Genomic DNA, 21,255 nt, shown 5'->3' with positions numbered 1-21,255 from the left:
GAATAGCTTGGGTACACAGCACAGTGCGCCACGGGTTTGTTCGTCATTTAATTCACAACGAGGCTGGAGTTTACCATTCATAAATGGGTAAGTCAAAGGAGGGATTATGCATAAGCACACTTTCATTTGAGCACAGTTAACAAACAATGTACGCTGATGTTTATTTTGCATTCATTCCAATACCTTGATCGAATACATATAAAATTAAGACATATTTTTTTCCAGTATCGTAAAACTTTTACGACACTTTGAGAACAATTACTCTGAAAATTAATAAAAGCGTCCGCAAAGTAAATTAACATTAAAAACATGGCGGCCTCCATATAATTTATCTCGTTTATTCGTTTCACAGTAAATTTGCCGTAGAACCGTTAATATGCTGAGGTAAGTCATTCTTGTGTCTTCTGTAAGAAATCGTATGATTTTCGTTCATGAAAATCCGAGAGAGGCATTCAAAATGTAATATTACATTCGAGACGGCAGTTAGAAAGGGAAAGTGATCGAATATCAGAATAATAAACAAGCATCTAGTGAACAATGAATGAATACATGTACGGTTTGAATGAGATGTGTCGTCCGCGCCTTCTCAATGGTACACCGTAACTCTTTCACTATCGTCAGATTCTGTGCCAGTTGTGTCATAGCAGTTTCATCTAGATTTTCTTCGCTTTACCTCTTTAGTCACAATATCTAAGAATCGAAATTATAGGATTTTATTAAAATAACCTTCATGAGATTCCCACGCCCAAAATTATTCCTTGACTCAATGCCATTTCATAAATGAGTGTACACTCAGATCTACATCATGCATCATCATCATCATCATCATCATTATCATCTTTCTTCTTTGACAACAAAGTAAATGTCATCTTCCCATATCAATTTATATGAAATTCTTCATTATGTGTTTAATCGTGCCTGGTAACTCATATTTTGCGGTGTACTGTTAAGAATGACCATGGTGATGACCGCGGCATGGCTTTTAAATCAAACCAGTGATGACCATGGCTTGGCATCAATCAAACCAGAGATGACTAGGCTTGGCATCAATCAAACCAGTGATGTCCATGGCTTGGCATCAATCAAACCAGTGATGACCATGGCATGGCATCAATCAAACCAGTGATGACCATGGCATGGCATCAATCAAACCAGTGATGACCATGGCTTGGCGTCAATCAAACCAAGTGATGACCATGGCTTGGCATCAATCAAACCAGTGATGGCCATGGCTTGGCGTCAATCAAACCAAGTGATGACCATGGCTTGGCATCAATCAAACCAGTGATGGCCATGGCTTGGCGTCAATCAAACCAGTGATGGCCATGGCTTGCCATCAATCAAACCAGTGATGACCATGGCTTGGCATCAATCAAACCAGTGATGGCCATGGCTTGGCATCAATCAAACCAGTGATGGCCATGGCTTGGCATCAATCAAACCAGGGATGACGGTGGCATGGCGTCAATCAAACCAGTGATGACCGTGGCATGGCATCAATCAAACCAGCAATGACCGTGGCATGGCATCAATCAAACCAGCGATGACTGTGGCATGGCATCAATCAAACCAGAGATGACCGTGGCATGGCATCAATTGTACCAGTGATGACCGTGGCATGGCATCAATCAAACCAGCGATGACTGTGGCATGGTATCAATCGTACCAGTGATGACCATGGCATGGCATTAATCAAACCAGTGATGACCATGCCATATATGGCATCAATCGAACCAGTGATGACCAGAGCCCGGCATGGCATTCATTAACCCTTTCACCACCATGGTTTGGTCCAAACCCATTGTTATCAATGGTGATTTTGGACCTGTTTACAGGGAATTGGGGTGAACAGGTTAAACCAGTGATGACCATGGAATGGCATCAATCAAACCATTAACCATGAGATGAGTAAATAATATCTATGAGTGATCTGAACTTGCCATGCCACACAACATTGTATTTCAAGATGCAAAGTTTTGTTTTTCATGAGACTCATACTACAAATACATAACTAGTAGTCTCAATTTGCATATGATGTCATAATGTTGCTTTTCGATCGCTTGCACCAGTTCAAATGTGCCGTATAAGAAATGAGAATCAGTGGCCATAATGTTGTACAAGTAGTGCATTTGTGCACAAGGCAAGTTCTTTGGTGACTATGCTCAAATTTAACAATTCACAGTTTTATCCATATTTATTGATCTGTTGCAATAAATCCTCAAATAACATTTGTCGAATTATAATGTCAGCCTTGACCTGTTACCATATAATAAGTTTTGTAGAATTAAAACACTTAAAATTAGCTGAAAGCTGCCTGCTTATTTAGCATTTTTACGGTCTTTCTTTGCAATCAGCAGCTTTTTGATTTAGCTAGAAAGACATCCTAACCATATTAAATATAGGGAAAAGTTTAAATTAGAGGCATCTTAAATTAGCAAATTTAAAGACTTAGCTAAATTTGCTAATAAAGGATGCTGGCTAAAAAGACATGTTTTACAGTACTTACACCAACCTTATATGAAAGAATCTCTTGATGAATGGTATGATAAATATGGATATGTTATGAGTAAAGTACACTCTTGCCGCTAATCAATATAACAGCATAAATGGCCGCGAATTTAATGTTGCCACCAAATTTAATGCATCATTCTTTACTCACCAAGTGAGAAACATGTGATGCACTAAACAACAAAAAGCACTCGCTTTTCTATCGATTCATTCTGAAGAAGTATACATATGACCAAGTACCTTTCTTCAGAAGATCTATGTCATTTGTATAATTATTGAATGTTGTCGCTATTGATAACAGTATATACCATAATCAATTTTGAACTTAGCAAAGCTATAATCACTGAGTATTGCATTCATCGATTTCAAAACAGTTTTGAACACAGTTCTCCATTGGCAATCGACCAATCAGGTACAACCTTCCGAGCCAGCTGCACATCAGCAGTATATTTTAGTGGAATGATGTAAGTTTTATAGTGTGGCTAAATCATGGCAATTCACCTGGCAAATTCATTTAGTTCTTGTGGCTTTGTGCTTTAAGTTGGTGTTTATCACATGGACATGAAATGGTCGTTGTTTACCACAGAGACATGAAATGGTCAAGGGATTTCTGTCCAACCTCAAATACATACATTTTTTTGATAAGATGGTTTGAGATCAAATGCAACTTCTATAGAAATGCTTACCAAAGTATGACCATAGAAAGCTTTTCAAACATCGGCAATGAATGCACAACTAAGATTTTAACAACTTAATAATTTTTGAGTTGCAAATCATAAGTGGCTGGGTGCTGCAATTATACCGGTACACATAAGTGCCTGTATTTAATTAACCAAATCCATCACCAGGGATTGAAATAGTGACTTTTTCAAAGACAATATGACTTAATAATAAGAATCCAAAACATCTCTCCAAAGATTGGATAGTATTTTTTTGGTAAGAAAAATCAATCAATCAATCAAACATAATTTATATAGCGCCAGAATCCAAGAAAAAATATCTGTTCAATCATCAATGGCACTTAGATGAATTGGTCTGCACAGTAAGCTAGTTTGAAAAGATGTGTCTTCAATTTGTTTTTGAATGTTTCCAGACTTGATGATTGACAAATTTCCTTTGGTAAGTCATTCCGCAGTTTTGGAGCACAATTAGAGAAAATGCAACAAGAAACAGCTAATGGGGCTTTAAAAGCGGTAAATAGACAAATAATGATAATAAAAACAACAACAACTTCAACCTGTATCATCTATGAGTGGGTATATAAGTGACATTGCAAATGGCCAAGGCAGACACTACTTCAAGCTCAGCATGATCTGATCTTTTCACCTGATCGTTATAAGTATTCATGTATTGGATGTTAAAACTCATTTATATGAAATCCAGATGAAGCATAACCATAAGGTAACTAAGGTTGATCAATTGTTTGCTCCCTATCGATGTACATAGGTAAATTAAATGAATTCTGTCTAAAAATGTAAGTGAGTGGACTTCATCAATGTACATGGGTAAATTAAATGAATTCTGTCTAAAAATGTAAGTGAGTGGACTTCATCAATGTACATGGGTAAATTAAATGAATTCTGTCTAAAAATGTAAGTGAGTGGACTTCATCAATGTACATGGGTAAATTAAATGAATTCTGTCTAAAAATGTAAGTGAGTGGACTTCATCAATGTACATAGGTAAATTAAATGAATTCTGTCTAAAAATGTAAGTGAGTGGACTTCATCAATCATGTGTGAGTTCATCATTTTATCATTGTGGAATATTCATCAGTCATGAGAAATTCATCACAAGTGAGACTCAAATCTTATGCTACATGTATTTCTAACATGAGATTTACCCTTGATTTCATTTTCGATGCCGTCATTCAATAAGTTGAATGTTTATATGGTATTGGATGTGAAAGTGTATCAATATCAAAAAAGGAAATACTTTTCATCATTTCTCTGCAAGTAATTTAATCATGTCAAAACAATATATCTAAACCCAATCAGAGCATTGTGTCACATTTTATAAGGTGGAAGGTAGCTATATGCCATACTCCAATGTGATCGATTTGCCTACTCTGGTACCTTCCTCTCTTGCCTTAAAGGGACAAAGTCGGCCATTTTTCATAAATTTTGTTTGATGTGAGATACTACTTATATTGTTTGACATGTTGAAAGATACTGAATAAATGGGTGACCATGCATATATTCGAGCCCAGTTTTGGACAAATTAAATGAAACCATGGCAAAAATGAATTAATGGTCATGACCATTAATTCATTTTTGCCATGGTTTCATTGATCGTGTTTAAAACTGGGGTCGAATATATGCATGGTCACCCATTCATTCAGTATCTTTCAACATGTCAAACAATATAAGTAGTATCTTGCATCAAACAAAATTCATGAAAAATGGCCGACTTTGTCCCTTTAATCAATATACTGGTAATTGCCTTAACTGATGATGCATTTTTATTGGTTCTTCACAATATTTTTTCACATCTTGATCATGCCGGTAAATCTGTTCATGTTATGTTACATCTTTTAGTTCAGAAATTACTGAGAATGAAGGTCCCCACAAACATGATCGCCTGGATCTTTAATTATCTAACAAACAGGTCACCATATGTTCGATTAGGTGACATCAAATTAAACATTAGTTCTAACACAGGTGCACCCCAAGGTACTGTTCTAGCCCCATTTCTTTTTACTTTATACGACAGCGTATATCAAATTTGAGCGACACCGTATAATTGCGGTATTTTTATGTCTACCTGTCTTTCTTTCTGTCTGTATTTTTAGTGCTATGTTGCTATGTGGTTTTCAATTGTGGTGACTTGCTTCTGTTTTATCTATGTGGCGAGCAATCCAATTTCCCAACAAGGATTAATAAAGATAATAATAATATTAATAATAATAATTAGTATACTGGTAATTGATCTACACAATGTCATCTCGAGATGCCCCTACATGTATCATTCAGACATGGGCAACACATACCATTGTTGAACAATGGATGTGATAAAGAAGAAAACATTTTCTGGCTAACTTGTGAAAATCCCACATGATAATAGCGCTTCATTGCCATAAAGTTCATGTCCAAAAAGACAATTATAATTAAACCAATTCAATAGTGATTATCTTGGCATTGAATTTCATTCTTTGGTTCCACATGAGTAACACAGTCAAAATTCTGTGTTTTACCGGTATATAACAGGAAAGTCTACATTGATAACATCCAACTTAAATGTTTTTGTTCTGCAGCAGGCACTACACCATAGAAATGTAAGTGCAATTTGTAAAATAGCAATGACTTAGTGACACTAAATTACACAATACCAGTAGTGGTTTCACCTAATATGGAAATGAAGTACCGATACATAACACAATTTGGCATCTGCGCAATCCTCTTGTGGATGTGAAGTACTGCTTCAGAAAATAAAACGTCAATCAAGCTGTCTCCTTGCAGGGCTATATCCCTCTATTATGACAGGTATTAACTGCTCACATATTTGCCTGTCACATGTAATATGCAGATTCCATAGAGTGAGTTGTGTTCTTTTTATATCATCAACAGAGTTGCTGATTGAAAGCAGTGGCTACAATGTTGAAAGGCGTCAATTATTGTGACCCTGCACTCGACAGTTTAGGGTTTTTATGACAACAATTACAATGTTTAACAGATCAATTATCAGAATAGACTGGCAGATCAGTATCCAGTATGTCATTGCACGGTCTGGGTCATTGGTAGAACACATTAGATCATGGCTGATAATATCATGTGTCCATGACAATTGCCATGGAGGAACAATTCACAATGTTTTATTTTGAACGACTTCATGTCAAAATTGGAAAGCAACACAGATTACAAAATTTCACAATGTCAAGAAACTTCAAGTATAAGTTGAACATTACCGGTACAAATCTATTTTCTCAGCTTGAGCATCTTTCAGTACCCAGTACCAAGACAGAAAAATCACACCTGTAGATTCTGATTTTCATTCAATTGTCATACATCATTACATGGAATATATCATAATTCATACAACAAATTTCACAATCAATAGATTTCCAGTCAAGAATCTCCTATATGATGTCTCTACACAGAGCAAAACAATTATAGGCAGTGTTTGTTCTTTAAAACTTTGTTAGCCTAAACAATTCTTCTTCTATATGGGAAGGTGGTGCAAGTCAGTTAGTTTGGACTGTGAAAGCTTGTGAATTGGAAGGTTTAAGTTAAGATATACAAAAATTTGTAGGCAGGTTATCTGATGTGGTTCTCTTTTCCACAGTGACTTCATTACTTAAGTATTTTAAAGTATAATATATACAATGACAATGTGTCCAATATTCTGTAATTTAAATATAGAATTTAAGCATTCAACATATTGATAGTTGAATTTTCATTTCACAATTTTGTATCACATTATGCCACATACCAGCATAAACAGGGAAAAGATGTTTACATCAGGTTTTTGAAAAAAAAAGTGCTGATAAAAACAGAAAAACGAGGGAGTTCCTGGTGCAGATATTCCTAGGATTTCTGTTTCAATAGAAAGCAAAGACATTGAAAATTTAAAATTTCTAAATGACACGCAGCATACAGCAGTACTGGTATGCCTAGGGCATGAATGCTTGATAAGATGAAATCCATTTGTATAGTCTGCCTCAGGTTGGTTTTAATTTCATTGCCATTTCACACTCCAAAGAATCATACTGAATATCAGTATCTTATAGATTATTTGATCAGTATGATATGTGTCTGTCACTTGCTGGCTATAATAAACATCATATTCTTGAATTCAGAATGTCATTTAACATTAAGATATACTGAGATGACTAATCAGCCAAGTTTATGACTCATAATGTCTGGCAGTGGATGTGAAAAACAGGTGTTCTATAATGACTGGCTGTTGTAAAACAAACTAGACATATCAAAGTCTCTGTCTTTTGTTATTTTTGAACATTCCATAGTAGAATGTGAGTCAGTACATGTATTTGATTTTGAAAAAAAGGAATTTTACACTTACCCAGGTAATATATATTAACACGTCAGCACTAGGCACAATATACATGTTATATCGCTTTACATAGAGTATATAGATACATGTACCACTTTAATTAAATGTATGAATCATGTGACAATATCTTTTCAGAGGCTAGGAAAGATTGACATGGTATGCAATGTCATTCTCGCGAGCCAGAGCAATAATTTCCGCTCCGCTGACCTACGCAAAAAATCAAGTTTGTTGACTTATTTTATATCACCATTATGTTCATGATTATTATCAGCTTCGTATCAGCTTCAAATTCAAGCATTCATTTTCAGCAAGAAATTAATCTGTTATACAGATGATTAGCAGTTAGTCTTATTGATTTGTGAAATGATCATACATGAAGAGCATCTGATTTTAATGTGTATGATAAAGAGATAATAAGTTTGTAGATGCATGTTTACCTGATTTAGTTTGTGTACTGCAGGGTGCATGGTTAGTTTGTGCATTGCAGGGAGCATGGTTAGTTTGTGTACGGCAGGGTGCATGGTTAGTTTGTGTACGGCAGGGTGCATGGTTAGTTTGTGTACGGCAGGGTGCATGGTTAGTTTGTGTACGGCAGGGTGCATGGTTATTTTGTGTACGGCAGGGTGCATGGTTAGTTTGTACATGGCAGGGTGCATGGTTAGTTTGTGTACGGCAGGGTGCATGGTTAGTTTGTGTACTGCAGGGTGCATGGTTAGTTTGTGCATTGCAGGGAAGAAAGTATTTGATGTCAGAAAGCAAAACACACTTACAGGTACATCTGTAGTGACCTGATTTCAGAATGTGATCCCATTATTATAAAATCAGCATTCAAAGAATTCTCAGCTACATACTAGTATATGGCAATAGGTCAACTACAACTAAACAAGTTAAACATCTTTATTTCTTTCTACCGTAAATTATTATGTGATGCCACACTAGACTTTTCTGTATGTTTGCCCATTTATTGATGCTGTAACATTCTAGTATGTTTACATGATGTACAGTTTATTCAGACATACCTCTATCTACATGTATATGTGATGCCTGTTTTGGAAAGTAAGATTGTACTCAACTTTTCCATGTCAATGGTTACTTCCACTCGTTTTATTTGTTCCAGCTTTCCCAATAAAATAGTCAAGAAGCTTATGAATTCACAGAAATAGGATCTCATTTTTAAAGAATAACCATGGCAACTGTCTTCTTTGTGATTGCTTAATCTAACCAATTTCACATATTTTACTTCTGTAGCAATCATCAATATGGATCATTGATGTAAGAGTTCATCAGATTGCACCCTTGGACAAGTCTTACCCTGATACTACACTTTATTTAATCAGCTGACATCATGAAGTGCGAAGTAAACAAAGTGTTCCTTCCAGTGAAAGCAGTTTACTTCTTCTATCTTTCTGGTGAGATTCCATATTTTACTGCAAATATCCTTTCCTTAGATATGAATATACATGTATGAGTAAACAATGTTTCTTAGAGATGATCTGTATGGTTTCCAATCACAGGTCATTTGCAAAAAATACTGTGTTTAACAGTACTACATGTATTTGATACAGTAAAAACTTACAGCTGAAGAATTGGTCTTGAACACTGTCATTAGAGATGTAGTGTTGTATCATCTCTCAAGGCAAGCCTTTGTCTCCAGCTTTTCTAAGTAACAAGCTGAACATCAACACAATAATAGAATAATTGTGTGTTTCTCTGCTTTCATATTTCATAACAGTGGATTAAATTTGCTATTTGTATCATGATCTACAAGTAATTTATGAGAACCAGCTACTATGGGTTAGAGTAAACTGTACTATCAGTATGACATGAAAAATAACCAATCTGCATCAGATGTCATAAGGACTTTCCAGATATTGAAAGTATCTATGCAAATTATACTGATTACAGACCATCGGCAAATAATGTTATAACTATGTGTTTGATGTTGACATAATGGACAATAATATTATTTTGTTTGCAGAGCTTCAACCTGTTCACTCTCTTCCAGATTTCTATTACTGTAAACAGGTCCACAATCACCATTGATAACACTTGGTTTGTTTAAAGGGTTAAATTCAAAAGAATATTTTGAGCCAAACACTGAATAGATATTCTCACTCCAAATGTTGTAGTAAACTCAGCATGGGTCTTCTATGTCCACATTGCCATTCACTGCAGTATGGTTGAAACAATTTATTTGGCTTAATTTATTTTTAAAAACATTATACAGATTTTGAATTGGAGAGCATTTGATGTTTTGTCAAAGAGCAAGCCCTAGCGTCCGTTTGTATGTAGATTCATGTGTATGCAAGATCTATTTTTAACATTTGTCTCTTCTTTTTTCTATCACAGCCAAAGCAGTTTTGATTCCATACCTACCAGTGTACTTCAAGCAACTTGGTATATCCTCCGTACACATTGGCATCATATTTGGTTTGGAGCCATTCATTGGTTTTATATTCAAACCACTGTGGGGCATGCTTGCTGATAAATTCAGTAAACAAAGATTGATTCTGGTCTGTGGACTGATTACTTCCATGATTTTGACAATGTCATGCAGATTTGTGCCGGGATATTATCAGCATTCGGTGACCATCTCACAGTTTGATAATCAGTCTCTGTGCAATAAATCAGTCATGGAACCTATCGGAGAAGAGAATTCAGTGGAAATAGTTGTCAATGAATCACATTCAGAAAGAGATATCTCATGGATGGCTGTGAAAATACTGTGTTATTCTTGTTGTAGCACCAAGTCAGTCAGCCCACTACCTGATGGATATGCATACAACTATGAAACCATTCTTCATGAGTGTATAGATCTATCTTCATACTGGGACTGTGATACCTGCAATGAAACTTTCACCTTTACTTGTAACAGGACTAACAGTACATCAAATAACTCAACGGAAGCCAATGGTAACTGTACCAACAGTACTAAAGATGATGCACTAGTACGATTTGTGATAGCACCTTATTCCTCAGTGCCTAAGAATGTAACTCATGCAATGCAGGCAAGATCACTGTGTCCAGACAAGTGTACACTGAGAGTAAATGATGACAGCCCAGTGTGTGACTGTCCAAGGGAACCAGAGATTGAGACACCATCATCAAGTTATCCAGAAAAGAAAGTACCAATCATTTACAACATAGTTACTGAAGCCACTACAAAGTCAGCAAATATACCAAATGATAGCAGTATGTGTAATATGACAGCAACTCATGACATCATTTCCGGTGATGTATCCCTGACATTTTGGCTTTGTTTATTGCTTGTACAACTTTCAGCTGTTTTCAGCTGCCTGGTGCATCCACTCGTAGACATGACAGTTTACGAACTGCTTGGTGAAAACCGTGGTGACTACGGCAAACAAAGACTGTGGGGTGCAGTTGGTTGGGGATCATTCGCTGTCGTCTCAGGACTTATGATGGATGCTTTTAGTAAAGACTTCACGGCCGCTGACAAGAATTATGATTCATCTTTTGCAATGTTCATCATTTTGATGATCATCACAGCTGTGGTTGCATCTCAGCTTCATATTCCTACACAGACACCAACACAATCTATGTTTTCTAGCCTTGGTGTTCTGTTACGTCAAGCTGACATTATTGCATTCCTAATGTTAATCACTGTGATGGGAATGTGTTTTGGAACCATCATGACTTTTCTCTTTGTGTATCTTCAAGAGATGGGAGCCCCACAAGTCCTGATGGGCCTCAGTTTAACTGTGGCTTGCATCTCAGAAACTCCATTTCTGTTCTTTTCTGGTCATATCATCAAATATATCGGAAACAAAGGAGTTTTCTACCTAGTTCTACTGAGTTACATCATACGATTCTTGGGATATTCCTTCATAACAAACCCTTGGTTTGTATTGCCATTGGAGTTGTTACATGGCATCACATTTGGTGCTATGTATGCTGCCGTCACAAACTATGGAAGTATTATAGCACCACCTGGAATGGCAGCTACAGTGCAGTCACTGGTTGCTGCTTGTAACATGGGAGTAGGTAAGTGAAGCAACGCCCATTTCCAGCAAATAAAATCCAATGATGTATAAAAAAGACATAGTGAAAGCCTGATAGAAATTTGAAATATCAATGTGAGAGAGTAAGATAAAGGAAAAAGATGATGCGGTAATTATGTATCATGATTTTGTAAAGGTCATTTCTGTATTCTTTCACTCTCTAATTATAATGAGAAGGACCTGCAAAACAAGAACACTACTTTTGATCATAATTTTCACACATGTCATTATCTCATATTATTTCCTGGCAATACACTGCTTAACCTGGCTATTTCCTCCCTGATCTGATCTGTTTAGCATAATATTGTCAACTTTAATGTATCAGACAATCTTTTGCCTTAGATGAATTTACTCAATAAATGAAGAGCTCTGTTTAAAAAAATGATCTGAAACATTGATACATAGCTATGTTTCCTAATCCATTGATGATGAACATGGAAAAGCAATGGTCCTTAAGTCAGAAGGGTGGATTTGGAAGTTCACTTTTCTCGTGTCAAAAATTCAAGGATCATTGAAGATGGCATTGCAAAAATTATGTAATGTGCTGAAGTGAAATGGTCATGTGAATGACTGCAAGACATCATTGTACAAATACAATATTTCAGTTGCCAGAATCTCTGTCTTACAGTGTGATAAAACTCATTTGCTAATTGCTACATAGTTGCAAACACTGATGAAATGAAAAATAATTTAAAATTGCTGAGGAATTATCATGCCAACTCTATTATAAATGAGTTTTTGAAATATTGTAAATACACCTGCCATTTAATTTATGCAGTATCACACTGTCAGGACAACTAATTGTAACAATAATCATTGTCACATTATCATGAGATATAATCATATGATGGATCATTTGTGCATAATCACTGAGATATCATTATCATTTATCCTAATCACTTGCAGTACAAACATTAACACAATGACACCATTATTGGACAGTCATCAAGATACAAGTCTAAATGGCATGATATTTCTAATACCAAATAACTCTTACAGGTAAAGGCCTTGGAGGTTTGCTTGGTGGTATTGTGTACAAGGCATATGGTGGCAAAGTTCTATTCTGTAGCTTTGCAGTGCTGTGTTTTCTCACAGGATTACTCTATTGGATTGTACAATTCTGCATCGTACGTACAACACCATTTTATAGTAAATTTAGGACCAGGAATGAAAGTGTCTCACTGCAAGGTAAGGGGTCACTTAAGGTCAAGGTCATTTGTGTCCAGGGGTTACAAGAAGGCATGTTTGTGGATACTGATACATTGATCACCATTAAAAGGACGGTAGTTTTTCGAAAATTCTACCATCTCAGATGAGAAATTCCCTGGTATTTTAGTTTATTCCTTTAAGTTGGAGATAATTTTGTTTACAGTATCCAACATACTCTGTGTGCTTGTCAACTCGGAAATCTCCAGGCACTGAAAGTTTATTTGCATAATGCCGTGTTCACCTGGAAATCCAACCATATTAAAGTTTATTTTTACCATCTTGAAGGAAATGTCGGACAGTATTAAGACGTTCCAAGCAGAAAGAGTTTCAACTGCTTCTCCAGAAAGAAAACGTTTAAGCTATCTTGTACAAATGAAGTTCAGCAATCTACCAGTACATATACATAATGACAAGTCAAGACTTAGGGAGCGTTCAGTTTTTACGGCCTGGGGGGGCCGGCAAAATCTTGTCGCCGGTGTTCAAAACAATATAGACCCCCCCTGCATTTTTCGAGATGACCCCCCCTTTGTCAGACGAAAAAAAATTGATGACCCCCCCCCCCCCCCTCCTGAAAAATAACCAAAACCCATATGTCAAATTTACCCGCATGGTTTGGATTTGAACTACGGTACGCGGCGTACTTTATTCGTGTAGCAGAGATGCCAGTGCACAAACTTCTCAGCCACATCCATTGAAACGTATGTTATTTAGGACGACTGTAAGGCAATTTTTAACTTCAGTTCCATAGACAACTTATGTCCATGGACATTGTATAAAGTAAACGTTATTGTAGTGGTTCGCCAAATGCAGCCCTCCGGTTAAGAGGGTCATGGGCCATTACGTAAAGTCAACTGTATTCTAGTAGACCACCAAAGGTTGCCTGCCGGTAAAGAGGGTCGATCATGGCTATTACATTAAGTAAACTTTACTGGACATGGCTGCTGAAGGCGTGCGGCCATTAAGATTGCCATGGGGTATTACATTAAGTCAATTTATTGTAGTGGGCCGCCGCAGGCGGCCCGCCGGTAAAGAGGGTCGATCATGGCCATGGCATAAAGTGAACTTTATTGTTGGTATTATGTTTTTGAAAATGTGGTGACCCCCCCTTTCCTACCAGTGAAAAAGCGATGACCCCCCTTTGCGGATTCCAAAATTATGATGACCCCCCCCCCCCTCTATTTTGCCGCCCCCCCCCCCCCCCCCCGGCCGTAAAAATTGAACGGTCCCTTAATTACTTCAGATTGATCCTGTGACAATAAGTTACTTTGAAAATGATTGAGATGTGTCAACCACAGAATTGATACCTTACACAAAGGTGTGAAATGCTAAGAATAATTGTCATCTTTTAAAAATGTGACCTTCAGGGCCTATAGTCTGTAAAGGTTAATTAATGTACAGTAAGTTATCCTGACAACAGAGAAGAATCTTAAAGAATGATGACAACAAAGTGTTGTTTATGATTTCAAAACACTGATGTGTTGATATGATATCAAATGGAATGAGATAGCATTCTTCATTATTAACATTTATTGATCCAATAAATGCAGAAATGTGATTTGGTCATTTCACATTCCCGTCATTTAAATTACAAATAAATTCACTAAAAGTGCGGACTGAAAATGATCATTATGTAAATCACAATGAGAGCTATGGCCAGTAGATGGTAAAAATGCACGTTTCACATTGTTGAAGCTATCGTGCTATGGGGAGTTGTATGCCATTGTACATTATAGAACCCAAACGTGTAAGGCAAACGTGCATGACTAAACACTGTAAAAGTCTGCACGTTAGACATTTTAGACACGTTAGGTCCGTACACGTTGGGTTTGCACCATACACGATAGGTTTGCATGATTGGCATGATAGAAATTGGAGTCATGTGGAGAACCTAAAATGACGTACACGTTAGACATTTTAGACACGTTAGGTCCGTACACGTTAGGTTTGCACGATACACGATAGGTTTGCACGATTGGCATGATAGAAATTGGAGTCATGTGGAGAACCTAAAATGACGTACACGTTAGACATTTTAGACACGTTAGGTTCGTATACGTTAGGTTTGCACGATACACGATAGGTTTGCACGATTGGCATGATAGATTTTGACTCATGTGGAGAACTAAAATGACATGCACGTTAGACATTTTAGACACGTTAGGTCCGTACACGTTAGGTTTGTACGATACACGATAGGTTTGCACGATTGGCATGATAGATTTTGACTCATGTGGAGAACCTAAAATGACATGCACGTTAGACATTTTAGACACATTAGGTCCGTACACGTTAGGTTTGCACCATACACGATAGGTTTGCACGATTGGCATGATAGATTTTGACTCATGATGAAAACCTAAAATGACATGCACGTTAGACATTTTAGACACGTTATAGGTCCTACACGTTAGGTTTGCACGATACACGATAGGTTTGCACGATGGCATGATAGAGTTAGACCTTACCGTGTTTGTAGGCCATCACGTGAATCTTGAGACATATCGTAATATCGTATAACGTGCCGACCTAAGATTTACGGAGCTAACGTGTCTAAAATGTCTAACGTGTATGTCATTTTAGGTTGTCATGAGTCAAAGTCTATCATGCCAATCGTGCAAACTTATCGTGTATCGTACATATACCTAACGAGTACGTATCTAACGTGTCTAAAATGTCTAACGTGTATGTCATTTTAGGGTCTCCAGATAAGTTGAATGGTACAGTCATGATATACACGTTAGACATTTTAGACTCGTTAGGTCCGTACACGTTAGGTTTGCACCATACACGATAGGTTTGCACGATTGGCATGATAGATTTTGACTCATGATGAAACCTAAAATGACATGCACGTTAGACATTTTAGACACGTTAGGTCCCTACACGTTAGGTTTGCACGATACACGATAGGTTTGCACGATTGGCATGATAGAGTTAGACCTTACCGTGTTTGTAGGCCATCACGTGAATCTTGAGACATATCGTAATATCGTATAACGTGCCGACCTAAGATTTACGGAGCTAACGTGTCTAAAATGTCTAACGTGTATGTCATTTTAGGTTGTCATGAGTCAAAGTCTATCATGCCAATCGTGCAAACTTATCGTGTATCGTACATATACCTAACGAGTACGTATCTAACGTGTCTAAAATGTCTAACGTGTATGTCATTTTAGGGTCTCCAGATAAGTTGAATGGTACAGTCATGATATACACGTTAGACATTTTAGACACGTTAGGTCCGTACACGTTAGGTTTGCACCATACACGATAGGTTTGCACGATTGGCATGATAGATTTTGACTCATGATGAAAACCTAAAATGACATAGGCCTACACGTTAGACATTTTAGACACGTTAGGTCCCTACACGTTAGGTTTGCACGATACACGATAGGTTTGCACGATTGGCATGATAGATTTTGACTCATGATGAAAACCTAAAATGACATACACGTTAGACATTTTAGACACGTTAGGTCCGTACAGGTTAGGTCTGCACGATACAAGATAGGTTTGCACGATTGGCATGATAGAGTTAGAGACATATCGTATAACGTGCCGACCTAAGATTTACGGAGCTAACGTGTCTAAAATGTCTAACGTGTATGTCATTTTAGGTTGACCACGAGCCAAAGTCTATCATGCCAATCGTGCAAACTTATCGTGTATCGTACATATACCTAACGAGTACGTATCTAACGTGTCTAAAATGTCTAACGTGTATGTCATTTTAGGGTCTCCGGATAAGTTGAATGGTACAGTCATGATATACACGTTAGACATTTTAGACACGTTAGGTCCGTACACGTTAGGTTTGCACCATACACGATAGGTTTGCACGATTGGCATGATAGATTTTGACTCATGATGAAAACCTAAAATGACATGCACGTTAGACATTTTAGACACGTTAGGTCCGTACACGTTAGGCGTGCACGATACACGATAGGTTTGCACGATTGGCTTTTTTGGTCACGTTAGTTCCGACCTAACATGTCAAACATGCACTACTAAAATGTAAAAATGTCTAAAATGAAAAAATCCCGACTTCTGGCCATGGATGTAAATCACAATGACAATAGACTGCTCTTCTGTAACAGAGAATTATTATTATTACAGAGCCAGGTGATGATCCTACAGCTGATAGAGACATCCTTGAATTATTAGAAGATGATGATATCATGATGCCACACCACAAGATGTCCTCCCGTGTTATGAAACTCAATTTACGATCAATTCATCGACCACAGCAAATTGCCAAGTATGATCAAGATTCAGAGGCAGCTCGGGGTTTGATTCTTGACCTTTCACCTGTAGTCTCCGATATCTCACCACCGCGGGGTGCAACTGAATTATCACCAAGTGTCACAAGTGTGTCATCACGTGTTCCAATGTTAGAAACTGAGACGACGCGACAACCAGCAGTTGGAGAAGATTCCGATTCTGAACCACCGATAAGACTTCCAGCATTGGGCATGGAAACGTTTTACATCGATGACCAAATTGAAGATATTGCAATGGAGTATGATATGGGAAACGGTATGGGTGCTAGCACTGGTGATGGTGATGACCTTTAACATTTGACCTTCACCCTCAACAACCTTCTAGATAATGAACACTTCTAATCAGCTTATGACTTATTGAACTAAATGTGTATAAGTGTATACTTCAATAGACTTGTAAATTTTATAATTCTTGGAATTTCTGGCTTTGCTGAAAGTGCTTTTGTTTACTCATGATAAAAGATATTTCAATCTTAGCAATGAGTTATTGCATACTTCAAAAGATACCAGGAATTCAGCCTATATTAACAGTTGGTTGAACTTGGATTGCTTTGAACACCTTAACATGAAATGATCGATTATCTTATGAATTAGAATCTACAAATATTGATGGTACTTTCAGTTCCTAAACTTTCACATTTGCTTGCATGCATTGAATGCCAACTTTCAATACATGATAAGACAGTCAGTGAGGCTGTCATCTGAGGCTGATTTTTGAGTTATTCGTATCATGTAAAATTGAGTTTGCCAATATTTTACAAAACTTCACTGCCAATCGTCCTGTGTTGAATTTTAATCAATTTATGTGCAATATCGATGAATTTAAACAACACATAAAACTTATTTTCTTTGCACTCAATGTCACAAAATTTTTGTCTCACAGGTCAATTGTTCCTTCATTCGTAGGCTTGATGATGTAGTCATTTCATGTTTCAAAATGTATGTTTTGATGGTTTCTCAGATTTAAAATTTTAGGTTTTAAGTTTCATTCTCTTTGTAATGGTATGGCTGCCATTTTGATTGTTTGTTTGTTAATTCTCATACATTCCTGATATCACAGATAGAGTGAAAACACTAGGGTGTGGAGCAGACTGATGTAGTTTTCATTGAAAAAGCCATACACCTTAGAAAAAGGGTCATTTTCTAGCGTCCATGAAAACGCTATGCTTGCATTATTCTAGAAAAAGGCAAATGCCATAATGGTGTTTACATTACACTTTGAACAAAAACAGACATTGATTTCTTTGCTGTAACTTGCATAATCTTTATATACAGCCATATTCTTGTCAGCTCAATATATAAATAGTAATTTATTACTGACAAGATAGCCTGAATTCTTTGTATATTTTAGAAACTTTTAAAAAACTTTTAATACATGGCAAACATGAACAAAAAGTGGGATGTACATAATTATTCACAGTTGAAAGAGTTGTTTAAATTTATTTATTTAATACTATTAATTTATTCATTCAATGCTGCATGATTAAACTATGATGAAATTCTGGAAGAGTATCTATGGTTACCATGGAGAATACTGTTAAGAAACAGAACAATATTCAGTGGCATTATTTGAAAACCAGTGACATTGCAACAGGTTGAGCTATGTGTATCTGTAATTACATTCATCTGTGCACATGATGGTGCAGTCTCTGTGTCTTTGTTGTCACATGATGGAGGAACTCTATGATTTTTTGGATGCATTCAAGAGATAAAATTGTGTTATGCTGATGCAGTCATAGAAATATTTAATCATTGCAATAAATTTGCATTGGTTTTAGCTACTCTAAATTTGATCACTGTAGGTATGTTGTCTTTCTCCGCAGATTACTGAATACCATATGCAGATACTTTTGGATTTCTTGATAAAGGGATTCTGGCTTTGTAGTGGCATCTAGTTTCTCATTCAAAAATTAATTTTTCTGTGTTTTTTTTTGTTCATAGTGCTATAAAGATCATGCTTCAATCTCACTTCAGTAGCCAGTGTATGTGACTACTTTTTGGTTATCATGATTCTGACAAAATGACCATTTGTGTGTTCAAAGCCTTGAAATATTACCAGGTCATGGCTAAAAGAAATTTGGAATTTCAATAAAAGCCATGTCATCAAATCTATCATGGCAATAAAATTTATTATGTAAATCTGTGGGTAATCATCGTCTATCATTGGTCATTGAACTTTTCACGCAAACCAATTTTACAAATGCTTTCACTTTTTATTGATAATTCTCTGGGTATGACCACATTCAGATTTGTTGATCTTGTGACCAAATAAGTAATCTTTGTATTTTTCAGAACTCATGTCACATTGTGAGTAATGACATCTAAGATAATATTGCTTTCTTATTGTTTGGTTTGGCTCCCTGAGATAGCTTCATTAACATTGTTCAAATGATGAAAAAGGTTCGTTTTTAATAATATGTTTGTCACTTTCGGATTTTAAAATCTCATCTTTTTCTCTCTGGATAAATTTTAATTTATCATTTTTGTCTTTAAAAGTCTTTTGATTAAAAGTCTGTCGGAAAACCACAAATCTTATCACTATGATACTGCCTGTAGACTTTCCATGGTGGCCTGACTTAGATCATTAACAAGTTGACGAATTAGTATTATTTTATAAGATACTGTTTCATTTTCAGCATAGAAGTCTCCATGGAAACCATCTGGCTGTTTGTTCTTTACATTCCGTGTGTCAGTCCTTTTGGGTTGAAAGCATTTGCTCAGTTCCAGATGAAACTGATAAAGTTACAGGGTTAAGTTTGTCATCATTTCTTGTTGAAGCTTTTGCAAATGTGTTTTATCATTTACGCAAACATTGATGTATGTTTTAGAATAATTCCAGTGATTTACAATATGCTACATTGTGAAACTCTCTTGGCTGCTTAGTCAGAGATTCATTGTAGCTGACTCAATGTGCAACATGAATTTTTACAATTCTTGTAAAACTCTCAAAGTCCAGATAGTTCACTAAAACATACCATTGGCAAATGAAACCAGATACTTATGATATTTTTGAAGTTTTTATGTTTTGTTTTATACTTGCTGCATCAAAGGAAAGACTGATTTTCAATTTCCCTGTAACATTAATTCGTTGATTTATGCACATTAGGTTTCAAAATACAATTCTTTATCATTCATATTTTAGAATCCATGTGCATCAGGTACATGAAAAGAATGAAATTTCACGTGTTTTCTCACTTGATCCTTTGAAACTTTATGTAAGGATTGTGTGAAGTACAATTTTGTGTAATATTCTTGCCCACATATTCAAAGGTAAAATCAGAATACATTGAAGCTATTGCTGTTTATATGTGATCAGCAATATAAATCTTTTAAAAGTAAACTATTGAATTTACTTCTTCAGCGATTTTCCTTGTTTTGTTATAAAGATGACTGTAAGTTCTGTAACCACGAGATCTAACCTTAAAACCTGGCAATGAAAAAATTGACATTAGCCATGTTTCAAGTCAGTGTTGCCATGTAGAGTTCACGTTGAGATCAAATGAAGAGTTTTATCTTGTACATCGATCATAAAGTGTTTGGTGCAATGTAAAATATCAATGTAAAGAATTTTAGTTAATGCAGACTTGATTTATTTCATCCATTAATTTCAATGATGACATCAATGATACAACTATGATGTTTTGTCAGCTTCAACCGTTTGCTTTATTTTTATATTTCATTTTTTTCAAAACTTGTTCCCATCATTGAGCAAATGATGATAAAGGTTGAAGTTCAAAGGTACAACAATCCCTCTTCAGAATTTTTAAAAGTAAAGGCCAATATATATTGCATTTGCTTTGCCCAATTTCACTCAACAAGTAGAATATTTAATTTAAAGGCATCTAATTTTATCATTTTGCACAGTATGAACTGAGTGACATTGGAAACTGTTTATTTGTGATAAAGTACAATGTTATTGATGAAATTTATGAGAAAGTATTTACTCTATTTGTATTATCTATAGCAGGATATAACATCCAGTGTTTTATCATTGTTGTAAGGGTGTGTCAATAGGTAATTCAAATTGTTTATACCTACAGTGTTGTTCATAATTGATGCCATATTTACCATGTGCAATGTAATGTGACGTTTTCAATGTCATAGAATAAACTTACTGTCATTGACACAGGCAAATGTTCAGAGAGTATTGAGTGTTCTTGTACCGGTAGTAGGATATCAACATAGTGTTTTGATGGTTGCCTAATGCCACATTTATAAGT

At 36.1% G+C, this 21,255-nt stretch overlaps 1 protein-coding gene across 1 annotated transcript; it reads left to right on the top strand.

Annotated features, from left to right (window-relative positions):
- Positions 1-8: 8 nt before the first annotated feature.
- On the top strand, positions 9-21,169 carry LOC139130704 (major facilitator superfamily domain-containing protein 6-like). The gene is made up of 6 exons (XM_070696459.1): positions 9-87; positions 353-384; positions 8,767-8,927; positions 9,868-11,523; positions 12,540-12,728; positions 16,872-21,169. Exons 3-6 carry the CDS (start codon positions 8,864-8,866, stop codon positions 17,327-17,329), a joined length of 2,367 nt encoding a protein of 788 aa, XP_070552560.1. The 5' UTR covers positions 9-87; positions 353-384; positions 8,767-8,863; the 3' UTR covers positions 17,330-21,169.
- Positions 21,170-21,255: the final 86 nt, after the last annotated feature.

Source organism: Ptychodera flava, chromosome 4 (assembly GCF_041260155.1).
Source record: "Ptychodera flava strain L36383 chromosome 4, AS_Pfla_20210202, whole genome shotgun sequence".
Classification (NCBI taxonomy): Eukaryota; Metazoa; Hemichordata; class Enteropneusta; family Ptychoderidae; genus Ptychodera; species Ptychodera flava.
Note: the sequence above shows the minus strand (reverse complement) of the source record. Positions and strands in the feature narration are given on the sequence as shown.